This window comes from Electrona antarctica (genome assembly GCF_951216825.1).
Source record: "Electrona antarctica genome assembly, chromosome: 3".
Taxonomy (NCBI): Eukaryota; Metazoa; Chordata; class Actinopteri; order Myctophiformes; family Myctophidae; genus Electrona; species Electrona antarctica.
The window spans coordinates 43,449,234-43,472,936 of NC_136808.1; the positions used below are offsets into that span (position 1 = coordinate 43,449,234).

The 23,703-nt window shown below is 41.1% G+C and overlaps 1 protein-coding gene across 1 annotated transcript in view; it reads left to right on the plus strand.

Moving 5' to 3' along the window:
* Positions 1-2,844: 2,844 nt before the first annotated feature.
* Positions 2,845-23,703, plus strand: part of LOC306920106 (excitatory amino acid transporter 2-like) — a 35,693-nt gene continuing 14,834 nt past the window's right edge. Inside the window, exons 1-3 of the mRNA XM_079496735.1 lie at positions 2,845-3,067; positions 12,558-12,709; positions 21,759-21,911. Of these exons, the coding sequence (XP_079352861.1) occupies positions 12,571-12,709; positions 21,759-21,911 (292 nt within the window). The 5' untranslated portion in view covers positions 2,845-3,067; positions 12,558-12,570. The remainder of the gene's footprint in view (positions 3,068-12,557; positions 12,710-21,758; positions 21,912-23,703) is intronic.

Here is a 23,703-nt window from a genome sequence, read left to right on the forward strand (position 1 = left end):
TTATTGTCCACAAATATAGTTTGTAAATATAGTATAATAACAATAAAGTTTTTCCTTCTTTTTAAATATTTTCTTTCACGTTGTTATAATGATCATTATACTCAGGGCAATAACAGAGTTCAGTTTTAATGACACTTAGAATGCAGGATGTAATTTACACACAAATGTGAGGGATTTGACTCATTTTTTAAAATAGTTTATTTAAAACCAAAAATACTCTCTCACACACTTCCCAGTGTGCCAGTGATCACCCTCCTTTGTGCCAATGTTGGCACTGGTGCCTAAGGTTGCCTACCCCTGGTGTAGACACACTGGTGCCTAAGGTTGCCTACCCCTGGTGTAGACACACTGGTGCCTAAGGTTGCCTACCCCTGGTGTAGACACACTGGTGCCTAAGGTTGCCTACCCCTGGTGTAGACACACTGGTGCCTAAGGTTGCCTACCCCTGGTGTAGATGTAAAAAGGCACATACAGTATATCTTCTACACTGGCTCTGGTGAAATGATTGTGAACTTCCCTTAGCCGATTGCATGAGTACATCAACCACTTTGTTCTTTAAAGCAGGTGAAATCAAGCTCACAAGCTTGTAGAATATTTTTGAAAATACTGACGCAAGATTGAAAGTGGTTAAAGATCCAATCCAGGATTTTTTTTTAAAGATAATATATAAGGGTTATATCTACACTTGCATTCTTAAGGTCCTTTCAGACGGGGAGCGTGTGACACAGGCATTGTCACCTGCATCAACGACAGGTCTGCTCAACACAATCCAGGTCTAGTCAGTCGCACGAAACTAGCACGCGCGCGACAATTTCACGGGACCGTGCCCACGAAAATACGCTTGTGTTGTCGCCCCTCAACTTCTCTGTGCGTCTAAAATAAACGCACGCCATTCATTGAAAATTAATTTTCTAGGCGCTCCAGTCACTGCCCATCTGAATAGACTTTTAGACTCTTGCCCGTCATAGCTTCACCCTTTTTAATAATAGCTGATGCCAAATATGCTGATTTATGGCTTATTTGTGCTCTTTCATAGGAGTTGCACACTGAAAACATCCAATATGCTATTTTCTGAACACGTGAGCATAAAGTATAAAGCTTTATTGTAAGTGAATAGATAGCGCCAAAGTAGCTCCGGTGTAATTGATTTTGTTATGAGATAAGCTGACAGCTTGTAGAGCAGAATTAGAATTACAATGCCTTCGTTGTCAATATGGTGTTTTATATTATTTGGCATCTTTTCATATGTGTCAGAAATTAGCTGCTGTGTTCAATATTTGGATTACTGTGGCAGTGTAGCAGTGATCGATGTTTGTGTTTTTGGTCTGATAAGCAGTGGTTCTTATTTGGATGAAATCGACCGGTTAGTTTTGAAGTATTTGTTGGTTGCTAATTCGTTTTCAAGTAATTGATTCCCTGGATCAGACTTTCACTCATCTGTTGTAGACCTGAAAAGAGTGTTTAGCCCTTAAAATTATGCTTTTAATTCAACTGAATCAGATATTATAGAAACATAAATATAAGCCCTATTAATGTAGACTGCTATTATAGTAGGGCAGTGAGGGAAAAACTACTGGCAGCGGTGGCCGAACGGTTTGCGGAGCGGTCTTGTTATCGGAAGGTCGCAAGTTCGTATCCCCGGACCGGCACGTTAAAATGACCACCGCTGAAGTGCCCTTGAGCAAGGCATTGAACCCCTACCATGAAATGTTCTATGAGCAGGGTCTGGCTGTAAACAAGTTCGTCGAGCTTAGTCCATTCACCCTGGGTAAACAAAGAACTTTGCTTTGCTTTGCTTTACTTAACTCACACTGTTGAGCATCGAAAGGCGTTGTCGAGACTTTGTGAAGTTTCTCTAACATACAGATATTGTAATTGTGAATGCATACATACAGTAGGCTATTATCATAATACACTAGCATAGCCCCATTATAGCATCCTGAAAGTGCAAAATAGTGCATCACTGTACAATCACAAGAATGAGACGGTTCAGTTGAATTTGTATTTATAATGAACCCTAACCACATATCTACTTTTTTTTTTAGTACGAATTAAGTACCAGTGTGCAATATCAGGATATCGTCTCTGTTGGGTGAAAACATCATATGTCCAAAAACGTATTAAAATTCAAAAGCATCAAAAGTAGCAGAGTGACAAGCTTGAAACGTGGTGCGAAGCAACACATTTTGAGCTTTGTGGTGAAGTTTTAACTAGTATGACTGTATGAGTAGGGCGTTGATTTACGATATGATATGATATAGTACTTTATTGTCAGTTCACACTGAAATGTGTCTTTTGACCCAACAGCCATATATGCAGAACACATATACACACATTTGACATAGATGTAGCACAAAGAACAAAACAATATTACAATAGACAAGAGCAATGTCCACCGCCTAGATTACCCCATGGCTACTACAACTCCTGATTAAGCCTCAAAGTCGACTGGTGGACAAAGGATGCTGGGACACCATATCTCCTTCCTGATGGTAGAAACCTATATTCTCCATGCAACACATGGCTAGTGTTTACGGGGGAAAAGGAAACACCAAAAATGTTACTATGTTTCTGCCCGACAGCGACAATACATTTCCTTTCAGAGTGGCCGTACTGTTACTACTGTACATACATTCCTGTAGCGAGGATTAGACAGACACAGGCCGCTACAGTATAAGGAACTGCTCTAGGCTCTAGCTGCTCCTAAGTATAGCAGGTGTGACTCCGCCTTCCTGTGGGAGTCTCCTGTCAGTGCCACAGGTCAGCTCACCTTCAGCACACTTATCAGAGAGCTGCTACATGGAATCTGTATATTGCTTTGGACAAAATGCTTCTTTGGAGATATCCAAGTTTATTCATTCAGCAGATTGTTAACGTTGCCTCATCTAGGGAATAAAATAGCCTTTCGAACTGAGTTTTCTTTTTTTTTTAAGGATTTGATGTGGATTTTACAAATTGATTTTTGGATTATATATTTTATATATATTGCACCAAAGCCCATGGATGTGTAGTTTCTCTTCGCCAAATATAATATTGATTCAAAGCAGCATCATAGAAAAACCTTTTGGTAAGTGAACATTTAGAAGCCTCCAGTAACCTTGAGTCTGTGTCTATCTTTGTTGTTCCCCCCTGTGAATGATCAGAAGGCTTTTCTGAAGAGATGGTTCACTGTTGGGTGGAAGAGGTCAATCCACCGGGTGGTTTCATAGTAAGAGATGCCATTTCATTCAGACATACAGTTCAAGTTTTCCACCTGACAGTGACAATATGATGTGTTCTGAGTTGATATGACGACACATGGCTGATACTAGAGGTTTGTTTATATGATGTGGAAAAAAGTTATTTTGGAGGGGGTGCCTGGTGTTTACAATGCCTTTGGAATGTACACACAAATAATTGTTTGGAGGCTGTACTTTGTATTGATTCATCAGCAAGGCTACCTTTGTTACTGATTTGATTTCTTTGATTTCAGCATGTGCCCGGTTTATCTTAAATTTGTAATTCCAAGTTGTAGCTGTATTTTAAGGATTCTGCTTCTTGCACACTGGCTGCTGCTACAGTTTCACTGCAATCACTAGACTTGAGAACATCTGGTGATTTACAGTGTGCACGCACGCACGCTCGCTTGCACGCACGCACGCACGCACGCACGCACGCACGCACGCACGCACACACGCACACACACACACACACACGCACGCACACACACACACACACACACACACACACACACACACACACACACACACACACACACACACACACACACACACACACACAGGGTGAGTTATGGAGATTAATATGCTGATGTGATCAGTAAAACTTGGACTAATTTTTAACTAAATAAAAGTATCAAAACCACAGTTTAAACATACTTTGTCACAAGTAAAATAAATAAATATATATATATATATATATCTGTATTTTAGCATCACAATAAGTAGCCAAAGTAAAAGTACAGTACTCATTTTGCAGATAGTCCATTTTTGAATCATATACAGTATCATCATGCTATGTTATAATTATTGACCATGAACCATTAAAGCCTTATTTTATACTTCTTTTCTAAAATATCTACAATCATACCTGGTAGATCTGCTATTTTTTTTAATATCTTTGACTCAACTAATGAATCTGAGGTGTGGTGTATATTTTAAGTAATAGTACTTGAGTAGGCCTATATATTGTACTTCATGGTTTCTTCGCACCACTCTGCTTGAGGGGATGTTCAGAGAACTGTGTATGAAGCCAGTAATCCTTTGGCTGTGAATGCGTAACAGTTGGCTTGGCAAGTGGTGCTGAGTGCTGACACCTTGACACTTGATGGTGTGCCCCCGTGTTGTTACATAATGCAATCACTTGTGTGCTTGACTTGCTAATTTTATCCTCTTTACAAGGCTTAAGTCTCATTAGCGCAGGAGCACAATGTTTCAGACAGCAAGGCCTGATGGATTTACGTAGTTGCTCCCCCCCCCACACTTCCCCCCATTCCCTCGCTCCCTTGTTTTTGTAATAATAAGAGGATACTAAATAAATCATCTAAAAAACATTTGCGCGCCCTTTGAAGTAAGTCCATTAGGATTGTATCGTGTCCAACACCATCCTTTAATTAGCATTTTCTATTTGTCTTCCATTAAAGATGATTGCAGAATAACAAAAAGCTCAATGGTTGATACCGGGAGGAGCAGTGACTCAGGAGATACTAAAACGAAACAAAATGTTCCTGTTTTGATCTCTGGCTAACACCTGGCTGCATTTCAAAGTAAGCAAGATATACTGAACCCTAACCCCTACTCCCGATGAGCAGGTTGGTGCCTTGCATGGGTAAATGTAACAGACATCGTAAAACACTTTGAGACACTTTAGAAATGCAGCCAGACAGATATCACTGTAGCAGATAGACTGCTAGACCTGTGTTGATTCCAAGGGAAATTCAGTTCAGTCATAGCCGCACCACAGGGATAGAACTAGAAAAAGTGCCCTTCTGGGCACAGGTCTCCACCAGGAGGATAGGAGTGTGTGTGTGATGTTTGGCAAAATTAGGAGCAATATAAACGTGTGTGTGTGTGTGTGTGTGTGTGTGTGTGTGTGTGTGTGTGTGTGTGTGTGTGTGTGTGTGTGTGTGTGTGTGTGTGTGTGTGTGTGTGTGTGTGTGTGTGTGTGTGTGTGTGTGTGTGTGTGTGACGCGGCTTGGCCTGTTGTAGTGCCACCATGAGGCTGATTTGAAAACTGGCATTTCTTCCAAAGCCTAGTGGGAATATGCATGCACAGTTTCACCACAATCGGACGCTGCATTGAGTAGTTGTGGCAATATGTACAAAACGGGTACTAAGCGGGCTACTCCTGAAAAGTTCAGAAGCCAATCGTAGCCAATGAGGGTGGATTATGAGAAATCAAACCCGTCTTGATCACATGACTATGAAGAGCATGTGTACCGATTTGCGTGAAATTTGGCTCAAATCTGAAGGAGTAATATTAGAAAATGTGTTTTACATATGTCGGCCTCCTGGTGGCGCTATAAAGAGCAGATGTGAAAAATTCCAGGCAAAGGTTTTTTCTTGGCCTCTAGGGAGTTGGCATACAAAGTTATCCACAGATCCGTGCAGTTAGAGGTAAAACACTTTTCGGCCAGTTATAGCGCTACTATGAGGCTGAGTTGAGAATGTTCATGTGGCATTTCTTCCTCGACCTAGTGGGAAGGAATGTGCGTGCACAATTTCACGGAAATCACACAATGTGTTCATGATTTGCAGCATTTTGTTTGAAACTGAGCACTCCTGAGAAGTCTGATAAATCTGAAAGACCCGTTTCGTTGAATGGCTCTAGAAACACTGTGTACCAATTTGCGTGATGTTTGGACAAAATCTGTAGGTGTACTGTCCAAAAACTTGTATTGCACAAAGCGGCCTCCTGGTGGTGCTATAACAGGCCGTTCTGGAAATTTTGGGGCAGAGGTTCATCATTGGCATCCAGGGAGTGTGTGTGCAAAATGTGGCATCGACCGTGTTAACGGTGCCGGAGATTAGCTGTTCACAGACGGAAGGACGGACGGACGGACGGACGGACGGACGGACGGACGGACGGACGGACGGACGGACTGAGTGCAAAACATACTCTCTCCCCATGCCTTCGGCCTGGTGGAGACAACAAAGATACTGTATCGGTAGAGAATAAGTGATGCAAGGCTGCAGACTAGCTGACACAGTTGTGAGGACTGCTGGATCACTTCCCTCCACTCCCTCCCTATCCATCATCAGGGTCCGGAGCTCTGCAGTGAGCTAGCAACACTAGGTCTGCTGCCCCGCCACAGTGATGCGCCCCTTCCAGCTGTGCTTTGGCTTGGCTCCAACCGCGTCTGTTTGCTTGCTACCAGTTCGGCTGCCTGGCACAGTGTCAGCCTCATTGATTGAGTACTTTATTGATGATTTTACAGGCAGTACAACAAGTTAAAAACACGCTAAATAGATGAGACAAAAAGCCAGAGGCTTAATTGTTTCCGTCGTGTTCCATTAAACATTCAACAATTGGACAGTGCAACAAAAACGACTACACAACAATATAGAAAAAACTCAATAACTCATCCTCGTCTCCCTGACCTTGTCCGTGACCAGCAGGAGGCCAACTTAAAGGTCCACGTTTCTGATGTGCGTGTGTGCGTGTGTGTGTGTGTGTACGGTTGTAATGCACGTAACTCGAGAACCGCTTGCCCCACCGACTTCAAATTCGACACACGCGTTCCACACCCCTGCAGGGAGTGCAGTGCCCGTTATCGAGTCGGTCGGACCCACGGTTGTCCAGAACCACCACAAAAGGCTCTGGTCAGGCTCTGCCAGTGGGCCTAATGAGGCCAAGTCCCCTCACCAAGTCCCCTCATCTCACCCCTTCCAACCTCTGCCTCAGCCAATTGATTGCCATGGCAACCCCACACCTGACAATTGATTACTTAACCAGTCCACTTTTCACAGTCAGTCAGTTTGCCCTCTTCAGACACAGGCAGACAGGCAGATACAGAGATCTCCATGTGGGACACAGACAGACAGTTAAAACGGTATTATTAGGTTCCCAAGTTGCATCGTTCTCAAGTAGGCCGGTGAGAGACAGGCACGTACAGGTCTAGTAAAGGCAATTTAACATCCAACCTGGCCCTCTGCGCCTGGGCTGACCAGGTATAGCGCAGTGCTTCCCAAACTGGGGGTTGCGACACCATTTGCTTATGATTAGCTTAATGTGCAACATTCCCCAGGTTAAATCACCACCTGGAAAGTTTGGGAACCCTTGACATAGCATATATGAGCCACTATAGTAGATAGCGATACAGGCATAGGTATCATATTTGCTTTTAAGCTTACCAGATTCCAGATCTGGAACAAATTGACAGCCCAGGACACACAGGTGTCCTGATGACATGGTGAAGGTACAGGACAAAGGACATGGGGGGTTACATGGGCATTCCTGGGATACGTAATCACTAACCACACAGAGGATTTAAAAGGTTGTGGATCTTTAAGGCAAAGAGTCTTTAAGCCACGAAGTCTGACACTGACCACAACAAACCTGCTGGTGTTGTGTTGCTTCAGCAACGTCATGATGAGAAGCACAGGTGGAGGAGGAGGGCACATGAGGGGAAACCAGGCTCTAGACTAGAATCTGTCACAACTCACAATTGCCCAGAAGCCTTAGTTGTCTCCACCAGGCCGAAGGCATGGGGAGAGAGTATGTTTTGCACTCCGTCCGTCCGTCCGTGTGTCCGTGTGTGTGTGTGTGTGTCCGTGTGTGTGTCCGTCCGTCCTTCCGTCTGTGAACAGCTAATCTCCGGCACCGTTAACCCGGTCGATGCCAAATTTTGCACACACACTCCCTGGATGCCAACGATGAACCTCTGCCCCATAATTTCCAGAACGGCCTGTTATAGTGCCACCAGGAGGCCGCTTTGTGCAAAACAAGTTTTTGGACAGTACACCTACAGATTTTGTCCAAACATCACGCAAATTGGTACACAGTCTCTCTAGAGCCATGCAACGAAACGGGTCTTTCAGATTTCTCAGACTCCATCCTGATTGGCTAAAATTGGCTTCCAAAGTTCGCAGGAGTGCTCAGTTTCAAACAAAATGCTGCAAATCATGAACACATTGTGTGATTTCTGTGAAATTGTGCACGCACATTCCCACTAGAGGAAGAAATGCCACATGAACATTTTCAACTCAGCCTCATGGTGGCGCTATAACTGGCCGAAAAGTGTTTTTACCTCTAACTGCACGGATCTGTGGATAACTTTGTATGCCAACTCCCTAGAGGCCAAGGAAAAACCTTTGCCTGGAATTTTTCACATCTGCTCTTTATAGCGCCACCAGGAGGCCGACATATGTAAAACACATTTTCTAATATTACTCCTTCAGATTTTATCCAAATTTCATGCAAATCGGTACACATGCTCTCCATAGTCATGTGATCAAGACGGGTTTGTTTGATTTCTCATAATCCAGCCTACGATTGGCTTCTAAACTTTTCAGGAGTAGCCCGCTTTGTACCCGTTTTGTACAAATCGCCACAACTACTCAACGCAGCGTCCGATTGTGGTGAAACTGTGCATGCATATTCCCACTAGGCTTTGGAAGAAATGCCACTTGACAGTTTTCAAATCAGCCTCATGGTGGCGCTACAACAGGCCAAGCCGCGTCTCACACACACACACACACACACACACACACACACACACAGACACACACACACACACGTTTATATTGCTCCTAGACATTTTGCCACACATCACACACACACTCCTATCCTCCTGGTGGAGACCTGTGCCCAGAAGGGCACTTTTTCTAGTTTTCACTGATTCACTGAAAAAACCTTCCAACCACTTTTTGTTAAAGCATAACGTTGCTGTTGGACAGAAACCGTGTATCACCATATTTCACATGTTTTTTTTCCATAAATGAATGCCCTACTACTTTGTCACATATCAGTGTCATACTCATACAGAAGTAGCAACATGTAGCAACATGATGACAAGTAGGCCTTCAACTGTGTCTCAACGAGACAAAAACTGAATACGTAAATATATGCAAATCCAACAATAACCACCTTATCAAAACACTTAACAACACTCCTTTGAAACAGGTTGATGACTACAAGTATTTGGGTTTACAGCCTATAGTATCTTCTTCCCAAAAGGACTTTCAAACTAGGAAGGGTATGGCCTGGTCAGCCTGCAATGACATGCATAAGATCTGATCATCCCAGCTTAGTAAGAGGTTCAAAGTAAAAGTATTTAGGACGACCGTCGAGCCGATTCTACTCTATGGCTCCGAGACATGGACACTTTCAAAGAAATTAGAGAAACGGCTGGATGGCACTTACACCTGCCTTCTAATGAGAGCGCAAAATCTCTTTTGGAAGAGCCACCCATCGACTTCTCTAATATATGGCAACCTTCCCCGTGTTTCTTCACTAGTCCGATCCAGAAGATGGCCACTGTTACAGAGCTGATCATGAGGATACAGTATATTTTCCCTTCTTCTCTGGAATCCTACCTCAAAGCAGACCAGAGGTAGAAAACTGTCGTTCCCTGATGCCATCGCTAGGGACACATGCATCAGTAAGCAGGAACTGGTGAGTCTGGCGTGGCATTGTGAAATCCATGATCTCTACCGCGGTCGAAAAATGATGATGATGATGAGCAAGTAGCAAGATGATTTGAAAATGGTGGACCCTGATGTAAAGAAGTCTTGTGCTTTTCATGGTTTTGTCCACAAAGTAGCAGCTTTTGTATTGACTTGTGCTTTTGTTTGAAATCGAGTCCGTCACGCCCCGTGACACGCTCCATATATGGCCGTGTCCAGATATGAAGATCACGATACTGACCTCATCAAACCCTGGGTACATGGAGGAGACTGGATCATCACCTAGATATGGAGTCGGCCAGCAACTCTACATCTGACCTCAAACCCTTAGATCTCCATAGAGCTGACTTGTTCTGACATTCCATATGTTGATCATTCCCCACCCGTCCTTCCTCTTTGATTTCTCCCTTTTGACTGATACCTGCAACTGCATGTCCATTCAAACTCTAGACGGGCCTGCCCCAAAGTTGTTACTTGCGCGAGCAGAGCGGCTGCATATGTTGGTGACACCCTTGGCCAATCTGGGATTGTGAAGTTTTGGTGGTCCCCTCGGCCAATCAGGGATTGTGTATTTCTGGTGGTGTCGCTGATCGGCCAATCCAATCAGGGAATGTGTATTTTTACTGGCGTCGCTTGGCCAATCAGAGCGCAAGTTGGCAGCTTGTTGCGTATGTCGGTGGCCCCCTCGACCGATTGGATTGGCTCCGTATGTTGGTGGCATCGCTCGGCCAATCAGGGATTGGCTGATGACGTTCTTTATTGGAGATTCTTTATTGTACATAAATATTGGCATATCGGAGGTAGATGAACTAATAAAATGGTTTGAGAATGAAGGAAAAGAACAAATATCTAAAGACTTCGGAACAGTCAATCAAAGCAACAGAGTTTTCTTTAAATATTATAGAAGGAAATAGATCAAAGGAAACCTTTTTTATAGTTGTTTTGGAAGAATTATTCATTTTCAAAGAGAAGAGTGTCTTGATATCATAGGCCTATCGTGAAACTTGTAAGAATATAGTTTTGTTTTCGATCGGTGTAAGTTTTATTTTAAATGTTTGTTTATGGGTTTCATCATTTCAACTTGACAAGAGTCACAGATAAGTTGCGTGCTCTGCTCGCACACAAGTAGGCCATTCATGGCCAACTTAGTGCTAAGCTCAAGTTGGCAGCTCATCAGAGTGCATTTCTAGTTAGTGCAGCCGTGCCTGGCAGCTGGCAAAAATTGAGGCCTGGCCCTACCTGGGCCCTCATCAAACCCTCTACACTCAAGACACTGCCTGTCCCCACTGCCACCCTTAGATCTCCATATATGGAGCTGACCTGTTCTGACATTCCATATGTTTATCTGACCTCATCAAACCCTGTACACTCAAGACACGCTCCATATATGGCCAGTACAAAATTCATTCCATATGTTGATCCTGACTCCCCATAAAACAGCACACAAATATTCAGCCAAAAAATGTTTTATTTTATTTTATTTTTACTATAAACCAGCCTGCTCACACTCCCCTCTCCCTCCTCCTTCTCCTCCTCCTTGTCCTCCTCTCCCTCCTCCTCCTTCTCTCTGTCCACCTACTCCTCTCGAAGCAGAGGGGTAAGAGTGAGATGAGGAGGAGGAGGAGCCTCCTCATCTCACTCTTACCCCTCTCCTTCTCTGGTTGTCGATCTCTTCAAGGTTCTCCATTGTTCACCAAACAAAACAGAGGCTCTCAAGTCCCTTTTATGCTGCAGTCCTGATTGCAAATTTCTCACCAGACCTGAATTTTATAGATTTGACTATTTGTGTGTTGTAGGTTGATGCTTTGAGATTTTTGTGAGAAGTGTGTGCAACAACATTTTGTGTAGTGTTTGGACAAGGACACAAGGTGATGTGTAATTGACATCAGAGTGTAAAGAAGGAAAGTCGGAGTCTAATGCAGATAAGGGAGTGTGATGTAGTGCAAATTGTGTCGAGCGATTAGGTACATGAAGTGAAGGTTGTGCAAATTGTGAGTTTTCGATTTTTGTCCATTGTCAACATCGGCTACATTTTCCTCCAACTTCTCTATATAATAACATTCAAGTCATCTGTCTGTGGTAGGTGGGCGGACAGATCACGGCATTAAATAAACACTACCGAATCTACCATCCTAGGCAGTTATCTACTAAATGATACACTACATACACATTATAATAGACACATTTGTTGAAGCCAGGGCCAGGCACAGTCTAGACTTCTAACCACTAAGTGGTTAGAAGTCTAAATTTGTCTTTTAAGATAGTTTCCTACAAATAACAGTAATAATTAATTACACTATTTACAGTATACCACACTCCATATATAAATAAAGTTTATTAAAGTTATACCATAATAGCATCAAAAGGCTAGAAGGCTGTGAAAAGACTAACAGACATAAGTCACATGTTATGTATTTATGCTACGTATTCTGGTTCATTCAATCCATTTCCATTCATGTCATTACTATTTTCAACTCTTAAGTTTGAGAATGAACTCTTGTTTTGTTTTTGCATTTTTATAGTGCCTTCATAGTTCATACAAACAATGTGCCTTACATTCACTCTTTCATGCACACATTCTCTCTCACACACGCACGTTCTCACGCACGCACGCACGCACGCACGCACGCACACTCACACACTCACACACACACACAGAGACAGCACAGGAAACCATGCAAGGCACCAAGCAGTTTGGGGGGTTCCGTGTCTTGCTCAAGGACACTTTGACACAAAGCCAGGAGGAGCCGAGGTTTTAACCGATACAGACAGCCAGCCGCTCAACCACCATTATCCTCCCATCACAAAATAGTAGTTTCTGCTTACAAATCCAATGCTGTGTTGAAAAATGTATCGCAACTTTGATGCCGTCAATAAGAAAACGTTGCCTTTAATAAATCCTAACAGGTTTTTTCTTTTTGTTGCTTGTTTCAGTTCCGAAAACAAGATGCACAAGCAGGTGGAGGTGAGGATGCATGAGAGCCACATGGAGCCCATGCCCATGGAGGAGGAGAAGTCAAAGGGAGCGTGTGGAGGACTGTGTCAAAAGCTCATAAACAACATGGTCCTCACTCTGACCATCCTAGGTAAGGTTACATGGTCCATACTGTATGTCAGCTCTGGAAGAAGTACTCACCTTTTGTTGTTCTTGGGCAGAAGCCACAAAAGTATTAAAAATAACAGATTTGTAACATGACTTATTATATTATACTAGTTTAAAAAGCAGGTGGCTTGCGCACATCCAGTTCCTTGCTGGTGCTGGACAAAAGGTAGATACATACAGAGAGACACAACGTTTCGGCCGTGAAATTAAATGGTGTTTTAACAAAATAAACACTGTTGGAGCAAAGACTGTGTCCGGACTTCTCCTTCTCTGTTATTATATTATACCTCATTTTGTAATGGTTTAACTGCTATACCTGTAGGTATGGATGGATGTTATAATTAAAACGCTGCACGCGTGCGATGATGTTTTCTTTGTGCTCCTGGACCTGCAGTCAACATCAAAGTTAGATCCACCTGGTTGTTGCGTGTTGACAGAAATAAAGAGTAGTTGTGTGTTGGCATAAATAAAGAGTATTGTTGTGTGTTGGCATAAATAAAGAGTAGTTGCGTTGGCAGAAATAAAGAGTAGTTGTGTGTTGGCAGAAATAAAGAGTATTGTTGTGTGTTGGCAGAAATAAAGAGTATTGTTGTGTGTTGGCAGAAATAAAGAGTAGTTGTGTGTTGGCAGAAATAAAGAGTAGTTGTGTGTTGGCAGAAATAAAGAGTAGCTGTGTGTTGGCAGAAATAAAGAGTAGTTGTGTGTTGGCAGAAATAAAGAGTATTGTTGTGTGTTGGCAGAAATAAAGAGTAGTTGTGTGTTGGCAGAAATAAAGAGTAGTTGTGTGTTGGTAGAAATAAAGAGTATTGTTGTGTGTTGGTAGAAATAAAGAGTATTGTTGTGTGTTGGCAGAAATAAAGAGTAGTTGTGTGTTGGCAGAAATAAAGAGTATTGTTGTGTGTTGGCAGAAAAGAGTAGTTGTGTGTTGGCATAAATAAAGAGTAGTTGTGTGTTGGCATAAATAAAGAGTAGTTGTGTGTTGGCAGAAATAAAGAGTATTGTTGTGTGTTGGCAGAAAAGAGTAGTTGTGTGTTGGCAGAAATAAAGAGTAGTTGTGTGTTGGCAGAAATAAAGAGTATTGTTGTGTGTTGGCAGAAAAGAGTAGTTGTGTGTTGGCATAAATAAAGAGTAGTTGTGTGTTGGCATAAATAAAGAGTAGTTGTGTGTTGGCATAAATAAAGAGTAGTTGTGTGTTGGCAGAAATAAAGAGTAGTTGTGTGTTGGCAGAAATAAAGAGTAGTTGTGTGTTGGCAGAAATCAAGAGTAGTTGTGTGTTGGCAGAAATAAAGAGTAGTTGTGTGTTGGCAGAAATCAAGAGTAGTTGTGTGTTGGCAGAAATAAAGAGTAGTTGTGTGTTGGCAGAAATAAAGATTAGTTGTGTGTTGGCAGAAATAAAGAGTAGTTGTGTGTTGGCAGAAATAAAGAGTAGTTGTGTGTTGGCAGAAATAAAGAGTAGTTGTGTGTTGGCAGAAATAAAGAGTAGTTGTGTGTTGGCAGAAATAAAGGGTAGTTGTGTGTTGGCAGAAATAAAGAGTAGTTGTGTGTTGGCAGAAATAAAGAGTAGTTGTGTGTTGGCAGAAATAAAGAGTAGTTGTATGTTGGCAGAAATAAAGAGTAGTTGTGTGTTGGCATAAATAAAGAGTATTGTTGTGTGTTGGCATAAATATAGAGTAGTTGTGTGTTGGCATAAATAAAGAGTATTGTTGTGTGTTGGCAGAAATAAAGAGTAGTTGTGTGTTGGCAGAAATAAAGAGTAGTTGTGTGTTGGCAGAAATAAAGAGTAGTTGTGTGTTGGCAGAAATCAAGAGTAGTTGTGTGTTGGCAGAAATAAAGAGTAGTTGTGTGTTGGCAGAAATCAAGAGTAGTTGTGTGTTGGCAGAAATAAAGAGTAGTTGTGTGTTGGCAGAAATAAAGAGTAGTTGTGTGTTGGCAGAAATAAAGAGTAGTTGTGTGTTGGCAGAAATAAAGAGTAGTTGTGTGTTGGCAGAAATAAAGAGTAGTTGTGTGTTGGCAGAAATAAAGAGTAGTTGTGTGTTGGCAGAAATAAAGAGTAGTTGTGTGTTGGCAGAAATAAAGGGTAGTTGTGTGTTGGCAGAAATAAAGAGTAGTTGTGTGTTGGCAGAAATAAAGAGTAGTTGTGTGTTGGCAGAAATAAAGAGTAGTTGTATGTTGGCAGAAATAAAGAGTAGTTGTGTGTTGGCATAAATAAAGAGTATTGTTGTGTGTTGGCATAAATATAGAGTAGTTGTGTGTTGGCATAAATAAAGAGTATTGTTGTGTGTTGGCAGAAATAAAGAGTAGTTGTGTGTTGGTAGAAATAAAGAGTAGTTGTGTGTTGGCAGAAATAAAGAGTAGTTGTGTGTTGGCAGAAATAAAGAGTAGTTGTGTGTTGGCAGAAATAAAGAGTAGTTGTGTGTTGGCAGAAATAAAGAGTAGTTGTATGTTGGCAGAAATAAAGAGTAGTTGTGTGTTGGCAGAAATAAAGAGTAGTTGTGTGTTGGCATAAATAAAGAGTATTGTTGTGTGTTGGCAGAAATAAAGAGTAGTTGTGTGTTGGCATAAATAAAGAGTATTGTTGTGTGTTGGCAGAAATCAAGAGTAGTTGTGTGTTGGCATAAATAAAGAGTAGTTGTGTGTTGGCAGAAATAAAGAGTAGTTGTGTGTTAGCAGAAATAAAGAGTAGTTGTGTGTTGGCATAAATAAAGAGTAGTTGTGTGTTGGCATAAATAAAGAGTAGTTGTGTGTTGGCATAAATAAAGAGTATTGTTGTGTGTTGGCAGAAATCAAGAGTAGTTGTGTGTTGGCATAAATAAAGAGTAGTTGTGTGTTGGCAGAAATAAAGAGTAGTTGTGTGTTAGCAGAAATAAAGAGTAGTTGTGTGTTGGCATAAATAAAGAATAGTTGTATGTTGGCAGAAATAAAGAGTAGTATTGTGTTGGCAGAAATAAAGAGTAGTTGTGTGTTGGCAGAAATAAAGAGTAGTTGTGTGTTGGCATAAATAAAGAGTAGTTGTGTGTTGGCAGAAATAAAGAGTAGTTGTGTGTTGGCAGAAATAAAGAGTAGTTGTGTGTTGGCATAAATAAAGAGTAGTTGTGTGTTGGCATAAATAAAGAGTATTGTTGTGTGTTGGCAGAAATCAAGAGTAGTTGTGTGTTGGCATAAATAAAGAGTAGTTGTGTGTTGGCAGAAATAAAGAGTAGTTGTGTGTTAGCAGAAATAAAGAGTAGTTGTGTGTTGGCATAAATAAAGAATAGTTGTATGTTGGCAGAAATAAAGAGTAGTATTGTGTTGGCAGAAATAAAGAGTAGTTGTGTGTTGGCAGAAATAAAGAGTAGTTGTGTGTTGGCAGAAATAAAGAGTAGTTGTGTGTTGGTAGAAATAAAGAGTATTGTTGTGTGTTGGCAGAAATAAAGAGTAGTTGTGTGTTGGCAGAAATAAAGAGTAGTTGTGTGTTGGCAGAAATAAAGAGTAGTTGTGTGTTGGCAGAAATAAAGAGTAGTTGTGTGTTGGTAGAAATAAAGAGTATTGTTGTGTGTTGGTAGAAATAAAGAGTATTGTTGTGTGTTGGCAGAAATAAAGAGTATTGTTGTGTGTTGGCAGAAATAAAGAGTAGTTGTGTGTTGGCATAAATAAAGAGTATTGTTGTGTGTTGGCATAAATAAAGAGTAGTTGCGTTGGCAGAAATAAAGAGTAGTTGTGTGTTGGCAGAAAAGAGTAGTTGTGTGTTGGCAGAAATAAAGAGTAGTTGTGTGTTGGCTTAAATAAAGAGTAGTTGTGTGTTGGCAGAAATAAAGAGTAGTTGTGTGTTGGCAGAAATAAAGAGTAGTTGTGTGTTGGCAGAAATAAAGAGTATTGTTGTGTGTTGGCAGAAATAAAGAGTAGTTGTGTGTTGGCAGAAATAAAGAGTAGTTGTGTGTTGGCAGAAATAAAGAGTAGTTGTGTGTTGGCAGAAATAAAGAGTATTGTTGTGTGTTGGCAGAAATAAAGAGTAGTTGTGTGTTGGCAGAAATAAAGAGTAGTTGTGTGTTGGCAGAAATAAAGATTAGTTGTGTGTTAGCAGAAATAAAGAGTAGTTGTGTGTTGGCATAAATAAAGAATAGTTGTGTGTTGGCAGAAATAAAGAGTAGTTGTGTGTTGGCAGAAATAAAGAGTAGTTGTGTGTTGGCAGAAATAAAGAGTATTGTTGTGTGTTGGCAGAAATAAAGAGTAGTTGTGTGTTGGCAGAAATAAAGAGTAGTTGTGTGTTGGCATAAATAAAGAGTAGTTGTGTGTTGGCATAAATAAAGAGTAGTTGTGTGTTGGCATAAATAAAGAGTAGTTGTGTGTTGGCATAAATAAAGAGTAGTTGTGTGTTGGCATAAATAAAGAGTATTGTTGTGTGTTGGCAGAAATAAAGAGTATTGTTTTGTGTTGGCAGAAATAAAGAGTAGTTGTGTGTTGGCAGAAATAAAGAGTAGTTGTGTGTTGGCAGAAATAAAGAGTATTGTTGTGTGTTGGCAGAAATAAAGAGTAGTTGTGTGTTGGCAGAAATAAAGATTAGTTGTGTGTTAGCAGAAATAAAGAGTAGTTGTGTGTTGGCATAAATAAAGAATAGTTGTGTGTTGGCAGAAATAAAGAGTAGTTGTGTGTTGGCAGAAATAAAGAGTAGTTGTGTGTTGGCAGAAATAAAGAGTATTGTTGTGTGTTGGCAGAAATAAAGAGTAGTTGTGTGTTGGCAGAAATAAAGAGTAGTTGTGTGTTGGCATAAATAAAGAGTAGTTGTGTGTTGGCATAAATAAAGAGTATTGTTGTGTGTTGGCAGAAATAAAGAGTAGTTGTGTGTTGGCATAAATAAAGAGTAGTTGTGTGTTGGCAGAAATAAAGAGTAGTTGTGTGTTGGCAGAAATAAAGAGTAGTTGTGTGTTGGCATAAAGAAAGAGTAGTTGTGTGTTGGCATAAATAAAGAGTAGTTGTGTGTTGGCATAAATAAAGAGTAGTTGTGTGTTGGCATAAATAAAGAGTAGTTGTGTGTTGGCATAAATAAAGAGTATTGTTGTGTGTTGGCAGAAATAAAGAGTATTGTTTTGTGTTGGCAGAAATAAAGAGTAGTTGTGTGTTGGCAGAAATAAAGAGTAGTTGTGTGTTGGCAGAAATAAAGAGTATTGTTGTGTGTTGGCAGAAATAAAGAGTAGTTGTGTGTTGGCAGAAATAAAGATTAGTTGTGTGTTAGCAGAAATAAAGAGTAGTTGTGTGTTGGCATAAATAAAGAATAGTTGTGTGTTGGCAGAAATAAAGAGTAGTTGTGTGTTGGCAGAAATAAAGAGTAGTTGTGTGTTGGCAGAAATAAAGAGTAGTTGTGTGTTGGCAGAAATAAAGAGTAGTTGTGTGTTGGCAGAAATAAAGAGTATTGTTGTGTGTTGGCAGAAATAAAGAGTAGTTGTGTATTGGCAGAAATAAAGAGTATTGTTGTGTGTTGGCAGAAATAAAGAGTATTGTTGTGTGTTGACACTTGACAGAAATAAAGAGTATTGTTGTGTGTTGACACTTGACAGAAATAAAGAGTATTGTTGTGTGTTGGCAGAAATAAAGAGTACTGTTGCTTGTTGACAGATAGTTCTGTGTTGACAGAAAATAATATTGTTGCGTGTTGACAAAAATAAGAATAGTTGTTGCGTGTAGACAGAAATAAAGAGTATATTGTTGCGTGTAGACAGAAAAGGGTAGTTGCGTGTAGACAGAAATAGCTCAGTATCTGTGACCCAGGACTATTACTGTACAACCTGAGAGACTGTTGTCACCTTGGGTTATGTCATTAATCGTCTGCTGTAAATGAAGGCAAAATACCATGTCACAATGATTGTCCCAAACCAACTTTACCAGGGCTTTGGTTTGATTCTGTTTCCTTTATTTATTTATATGTAAATTACTTAAAGGACCACTTCACCAGTTTACATCTTCATATAATTGGTCCTCACTAATGTTCATGATAAAATGCAGCAATGTTTTTCCCGACTCGGTCTGTGTCTCATAGGAGGGCTGTGAGCAGTTCAGAAACCTGTCTACCAGCGACATCATTGATCGGGAATCAAAGCTATAATAGAAACAGCAGGCAGCCTTTCTATTCCTGAAAAGTTGCAATGCAATATTGGAAGCCATTCGTGTAGGGCTTCACAGTACATTTCATAGTTGTTACAAGTCATTTGTTACATTTATAGTATTGTCATTCATTGTGTTACGGTATGTATTGTCATACAGTTCCAGGAGAGTAAGGGTCTCATATTTTAATAGTTTCAGGCCTTCTTAGTCCGTTCGCTCCCAGTGACAGAGTTCGTGATAGTTATACATCGGAATTCCATTTCTACTGTTGTAAAGATTAACCGATCGTCATGTCCAATGTACAGGATAATGAAAAACAATGAAGGGGGTAAAAATAATAATAGTAATAATTTAAAAAATAATAATAATAATTATAAAAATAAAAACAGAGGGAAGAGGAAAAACAAAACGAAACAAAGAATAAACAGAAGATAAAAAAAACAAACATGAGCACAACAAATACCAACAAATTGTGGTATTTTATCATGAACATTAGTGAGGACCTGTGCGACGCTCCTTTGTGGAGACGCTGCCTTCATTTGTCCCCGAAATAACTGCAACACAGTTAGTGTTGCTGCCCGCCTGCCCACCTCCCATAACACAACAGCGCATTTGCATTGTTCCATCTGACCGGCGTTGATCATCATGATAAAGAAATAACCGCTCGCCGAGGGACGATACAATCCGTGATAGTTTTTTTGTTTGAGTATGAAGAAAAAAGGAGACAGAAATCTGACCGACAGACACTCACAGAGTCACAGTCACACTACACACAAGACCCCTCCCCTCCATCCGCTGAAACACACAGGAGGGAGCCCTCCCCTCCCTGAAACAAAGAGAGAGAAACTAGAAAAAGTGCCCTTCTGGGCACAGGTCTCCACCAGGAGGATGTTTTGTGTGTGTGTGTGTGTGTGTGTGTGTGTGTGTGTGTGTGTGTGTGTGTGTGTGTGTGTGTGTGTGTGTGTGTGTGTGTGTGTGTGTGTGTGTGTGTGTGTGTGTGTGTGTGAGTGACGGCTTGGCCTGTTGTAGCGCCACCATGAGGCTGATTTGAAAACTGTCAAGTGGCATTTCTTCCTCAGCCTAGTGGGAATATGCATGCACAGTGTAACCGCAATCAGACGCTGCGTTGAGTAATTGTGGCAATTTGTAGAAAACGGGTACAAAGCGGGCTACTCCTGAAAGGTTTAGAAGCCAATCGTAGGCAATGAGGGTGGATTATGAGAAATCATGCTCTCACATGACTATGGAGAGCATGTGTACCGATTTGCGTGAAATTTGGATAAAATCTGAAGGAGTAATATTAGAAAATGTGTTTTACATATGTCGGCCTCCTGGTGGCGCTATAAAGAGCAGATGTGAAAAATTCCAGGCAAAGGTTTTTCCTTGGCCTCTAGGGAGTTGGCATACAAAGTTATCCACAGATCCGTGCAGTTAGAGGTAAAAACACTTTTCGGCCAGTTATAGCGCCACCATGAGGCTGAGTTGAAAATGTTCATGTGGCATTTCTTCCTCGGCCTAGTGGGAATGTGCGTGCACAATTTCACGGATATCACACGATGTGTTCACGATTTGCAGCATTTTGTTTGAAACTGAGCACTCCTGCGAACTTTGGAAGCCAATCTTAGCCAATCAGGATGGAGAAATCTGAAAGACCCGTTTCGTTGAATGGCTCTAGAGAGACTGTGTACCAATTTGCGTGATGTTTGGACAAAATCTGTAGGTGTACTGTCCAAAAACTTGTTTTGCACAAAGCGGCCTCCTGGTGGCGCTATAACAGGCCGTTCTGGAAATCTTGGGGCAGAGGTTCATTGTTGGCATCCAGGGAGTGTGTGTGCAAAATTTGGCATCGACCGGGTTAACGGTGCCGGAGATTAGCACACACACACACACACGGACACACGGACGGACGGACGGAGTGCAAAACATACTCTCTCCCCATGCCTTCGGCCTGGTGGAGACAATAAGATGAGAGGTGCACCGAGACGATCGGCTTGGTATGCAGCGATTCTGTTGACCTGAGTTGCATGGGAGTCTCCGAGCCACCATTACGTGACAATATGCCAACCCCCTCCCGTCCTGTTTTCAGGAAGGGAGGGGGAGAGGCATTTTCTTCTTTTTTTTGGGATCACGGGCCCGGAGTCAAAGTAATCAATAAAAAAATGCGGTAAATGTAGAAATCCGTGTCCCGCACCGGACCGTTGGGATTCGAACCACGTAGAAATCCCTTTCTTGCACTGGCTGTGTTAATTGCTGTCAGGCAGAAACCTTTCATCTCCATATTTCAGCTTTTTCATTTTTGTCAATTAATTTGTCGTACTAGAGTCTGGTGCAAAAGTGAAGATATCTATAATCTACAAGCTCACAGCGCATCGCAATATGATGCAATGTGAGCTTGTAGATCGGCAAGGTTTCCATGTCTAGTTTGATGATGTTAGAATCGAAAAGAATACTTTATTGGCAAAACATTTGGAAGGACAGTATCACCAATTAAAAGCGCCAAAAGGGAACAAACACAAACATGTTGAAGCTTGTTTCCATTTAGGTCCATTTATTATACAACAATCACCCAGCAGACTACAGATAACCATACACAGTGAAGGAGAGTAGGCTACACACTGGACAAACAACTTAACAGAACAACACAGAAAGCAGTTGTGTAAGTACTAAGTAACTAATGTACTCAAGTACTGTACTTTGGGGTATTTTTTTTTTACTTAGCCTGGCATGGCCAGACTAATATCACTGCATAGACATTAGTCTGGAACTTCGGTGTGGTAGATTTCTCTCACTTTTACTTAAATAAAACATGTGAGTACTTCTTTCACCACTGATAGAACGACTGCCCTTGTAGCCAGCTATAAGGAGTATTTAAGTGAAGCCACGATTTAAGGTCTTTGTTCTCGTGTTTTTAAGGTGTGTTACCGTTAGATTCATGGTGATGTTCTTATTGTTTGCAGGTGTGTTACTGGGCTCCTGCACGGGGATGCTGCTCAGACACTACTCTCCTCTGCCTCCGGATGTCGTCATGGTCATTTCATTCCCAGGAGAGATCTTGATGAGGCTGCTGAAGATGCTCATCTTACCTTTGGTTGTTTCCAGTCTGGTCACAGGTGAGTGGCACTGGTGCATGTTGGTTCAGATAGATGCAGTAGATGGACCTTTATTGATGCTATCCATTTGGGAATGCATGTGTTGCAGTAGCAACAGCAGCAGCAGCGTCCGTGCGTGCGTGCGTGCGTGCGTGCGTGCGTGCGTGCGTGCGTGGGTGGGTGCGCATGCGTGCGTGCGTGCGTGTACGTACGTGTGTGTATATATATGCATATGCCTGCAGGCCGGTGTACAACAGTGGGTATGAGGATAATAGTCTATAGTACATTAATAAGATATGTGGATAGGCCTACAGTATGTTACTGTTGTAAGCAATGTAAGAATGTGGTTGATTGATTGATTGATTGATTTTTTTATACTAAAGCTATTCAAATATAGCTTATATCTATAAGATCACAATGTGTTGCATCAACCTGTAGAACTGCTATTGTTGATTATTGAAATCACTTGAAATATATTTTGATACCAATACTTTTGTAGTTGTAACATTTTGAATGAATGACTTTTACTTAGTTGTAACAGAGTATTTCTACCTTGTGGTATTGCTACTTTTACCTGAGTAAATAAACTACTTCCATCACTGCGTTTATGTTATTTTCCATTTCCATTTTATATGAAAACAAAGTTTGCAGTGGCCATGAGACTAGGCTATATTATGAAAGAGCTCATTGTCTATCTTCCACTCAGTGCTTTTTAGTCGATATGTAATGTCTTTATTATACACAAAAGAGATCTTTCTAAATATCGGTAAACAACATAATTCTTCCTCCAGAAGAGCATTGGACAGGGAGGCACCATTATAGCCCACTCTTTATTTCTCACCAGAGACAGACCAAAATAAAATACGCTTCCAGTACAAAAGGGCTGTTTTGGATTGCTTCCAGACCAAACAAAAAATCTGACTGCTCGGTTTAAGGACATTTTTGTTTTGGCCGTGGCTGCTGAGCCGGTACTGGTTGGTATACGCACATTGTACAAGCTCTGAAGGTCATGCAATCTCATGGCTATATCCTCAATAACCATCGGCAATGGTAGACAGTAAATACATTGTTACTTGAGTACTGTACTAAAGCACATTTTTGGAGATTTTTTTTTTTTTTTTTTTTTGTTTGTTTTTTGGAAGCTGCTGACTTTCACTCTGCTACATTGTAGAGAAAGAATTTCGCACCCCTAGAGTATGAGGCTTATAGGAAAATAAGAATACAAATAAGAGACAAAAGTCGTGACGTATAGTGACTTTTGTCTCTTATTTTTATGGTTGACTTCCTTGCTGTATTTTGTTTTACAAACAAGTGTCTTTACTCTTTACACATTGTTTTATTTCTAATGTTTTTTATAATTTGATCTCAATGATGTATGAGTTTACGGGTGGCGGGGGGATTATGACACTACACTGCCAGTCCGTGCCACGGCAGTGCCGGTTTGTAAGCGGCAACTGCCGATAACAGCAGCAGTGTACCGTGGCTCCCAACATGCGTTGCCGGGTAAAAATCACTTTTGGATTCCCTGTGTACTTTTAATACTTTTGTATTTTGTGTGATGCTGTTTTGTGTAAGTAGGGCGTTAATTTACGAAAAAACACAAAACATTAAAATATGGAGATTAAAGGTTTCTTCCCAACAGCAACGATTTACTTTATCCAGTGTCCACCTCTGCTGGTTGGTTCGCTACCCCTACTTCTACAAGACCTGAAGGTGTTTTGAGGTCATGCAATCTCACTATCCTCCTGTGACCTTAACCACACAAAACTATAAATATCGTTACTGTCCATATCAGTGGTCACCAACATGTCCG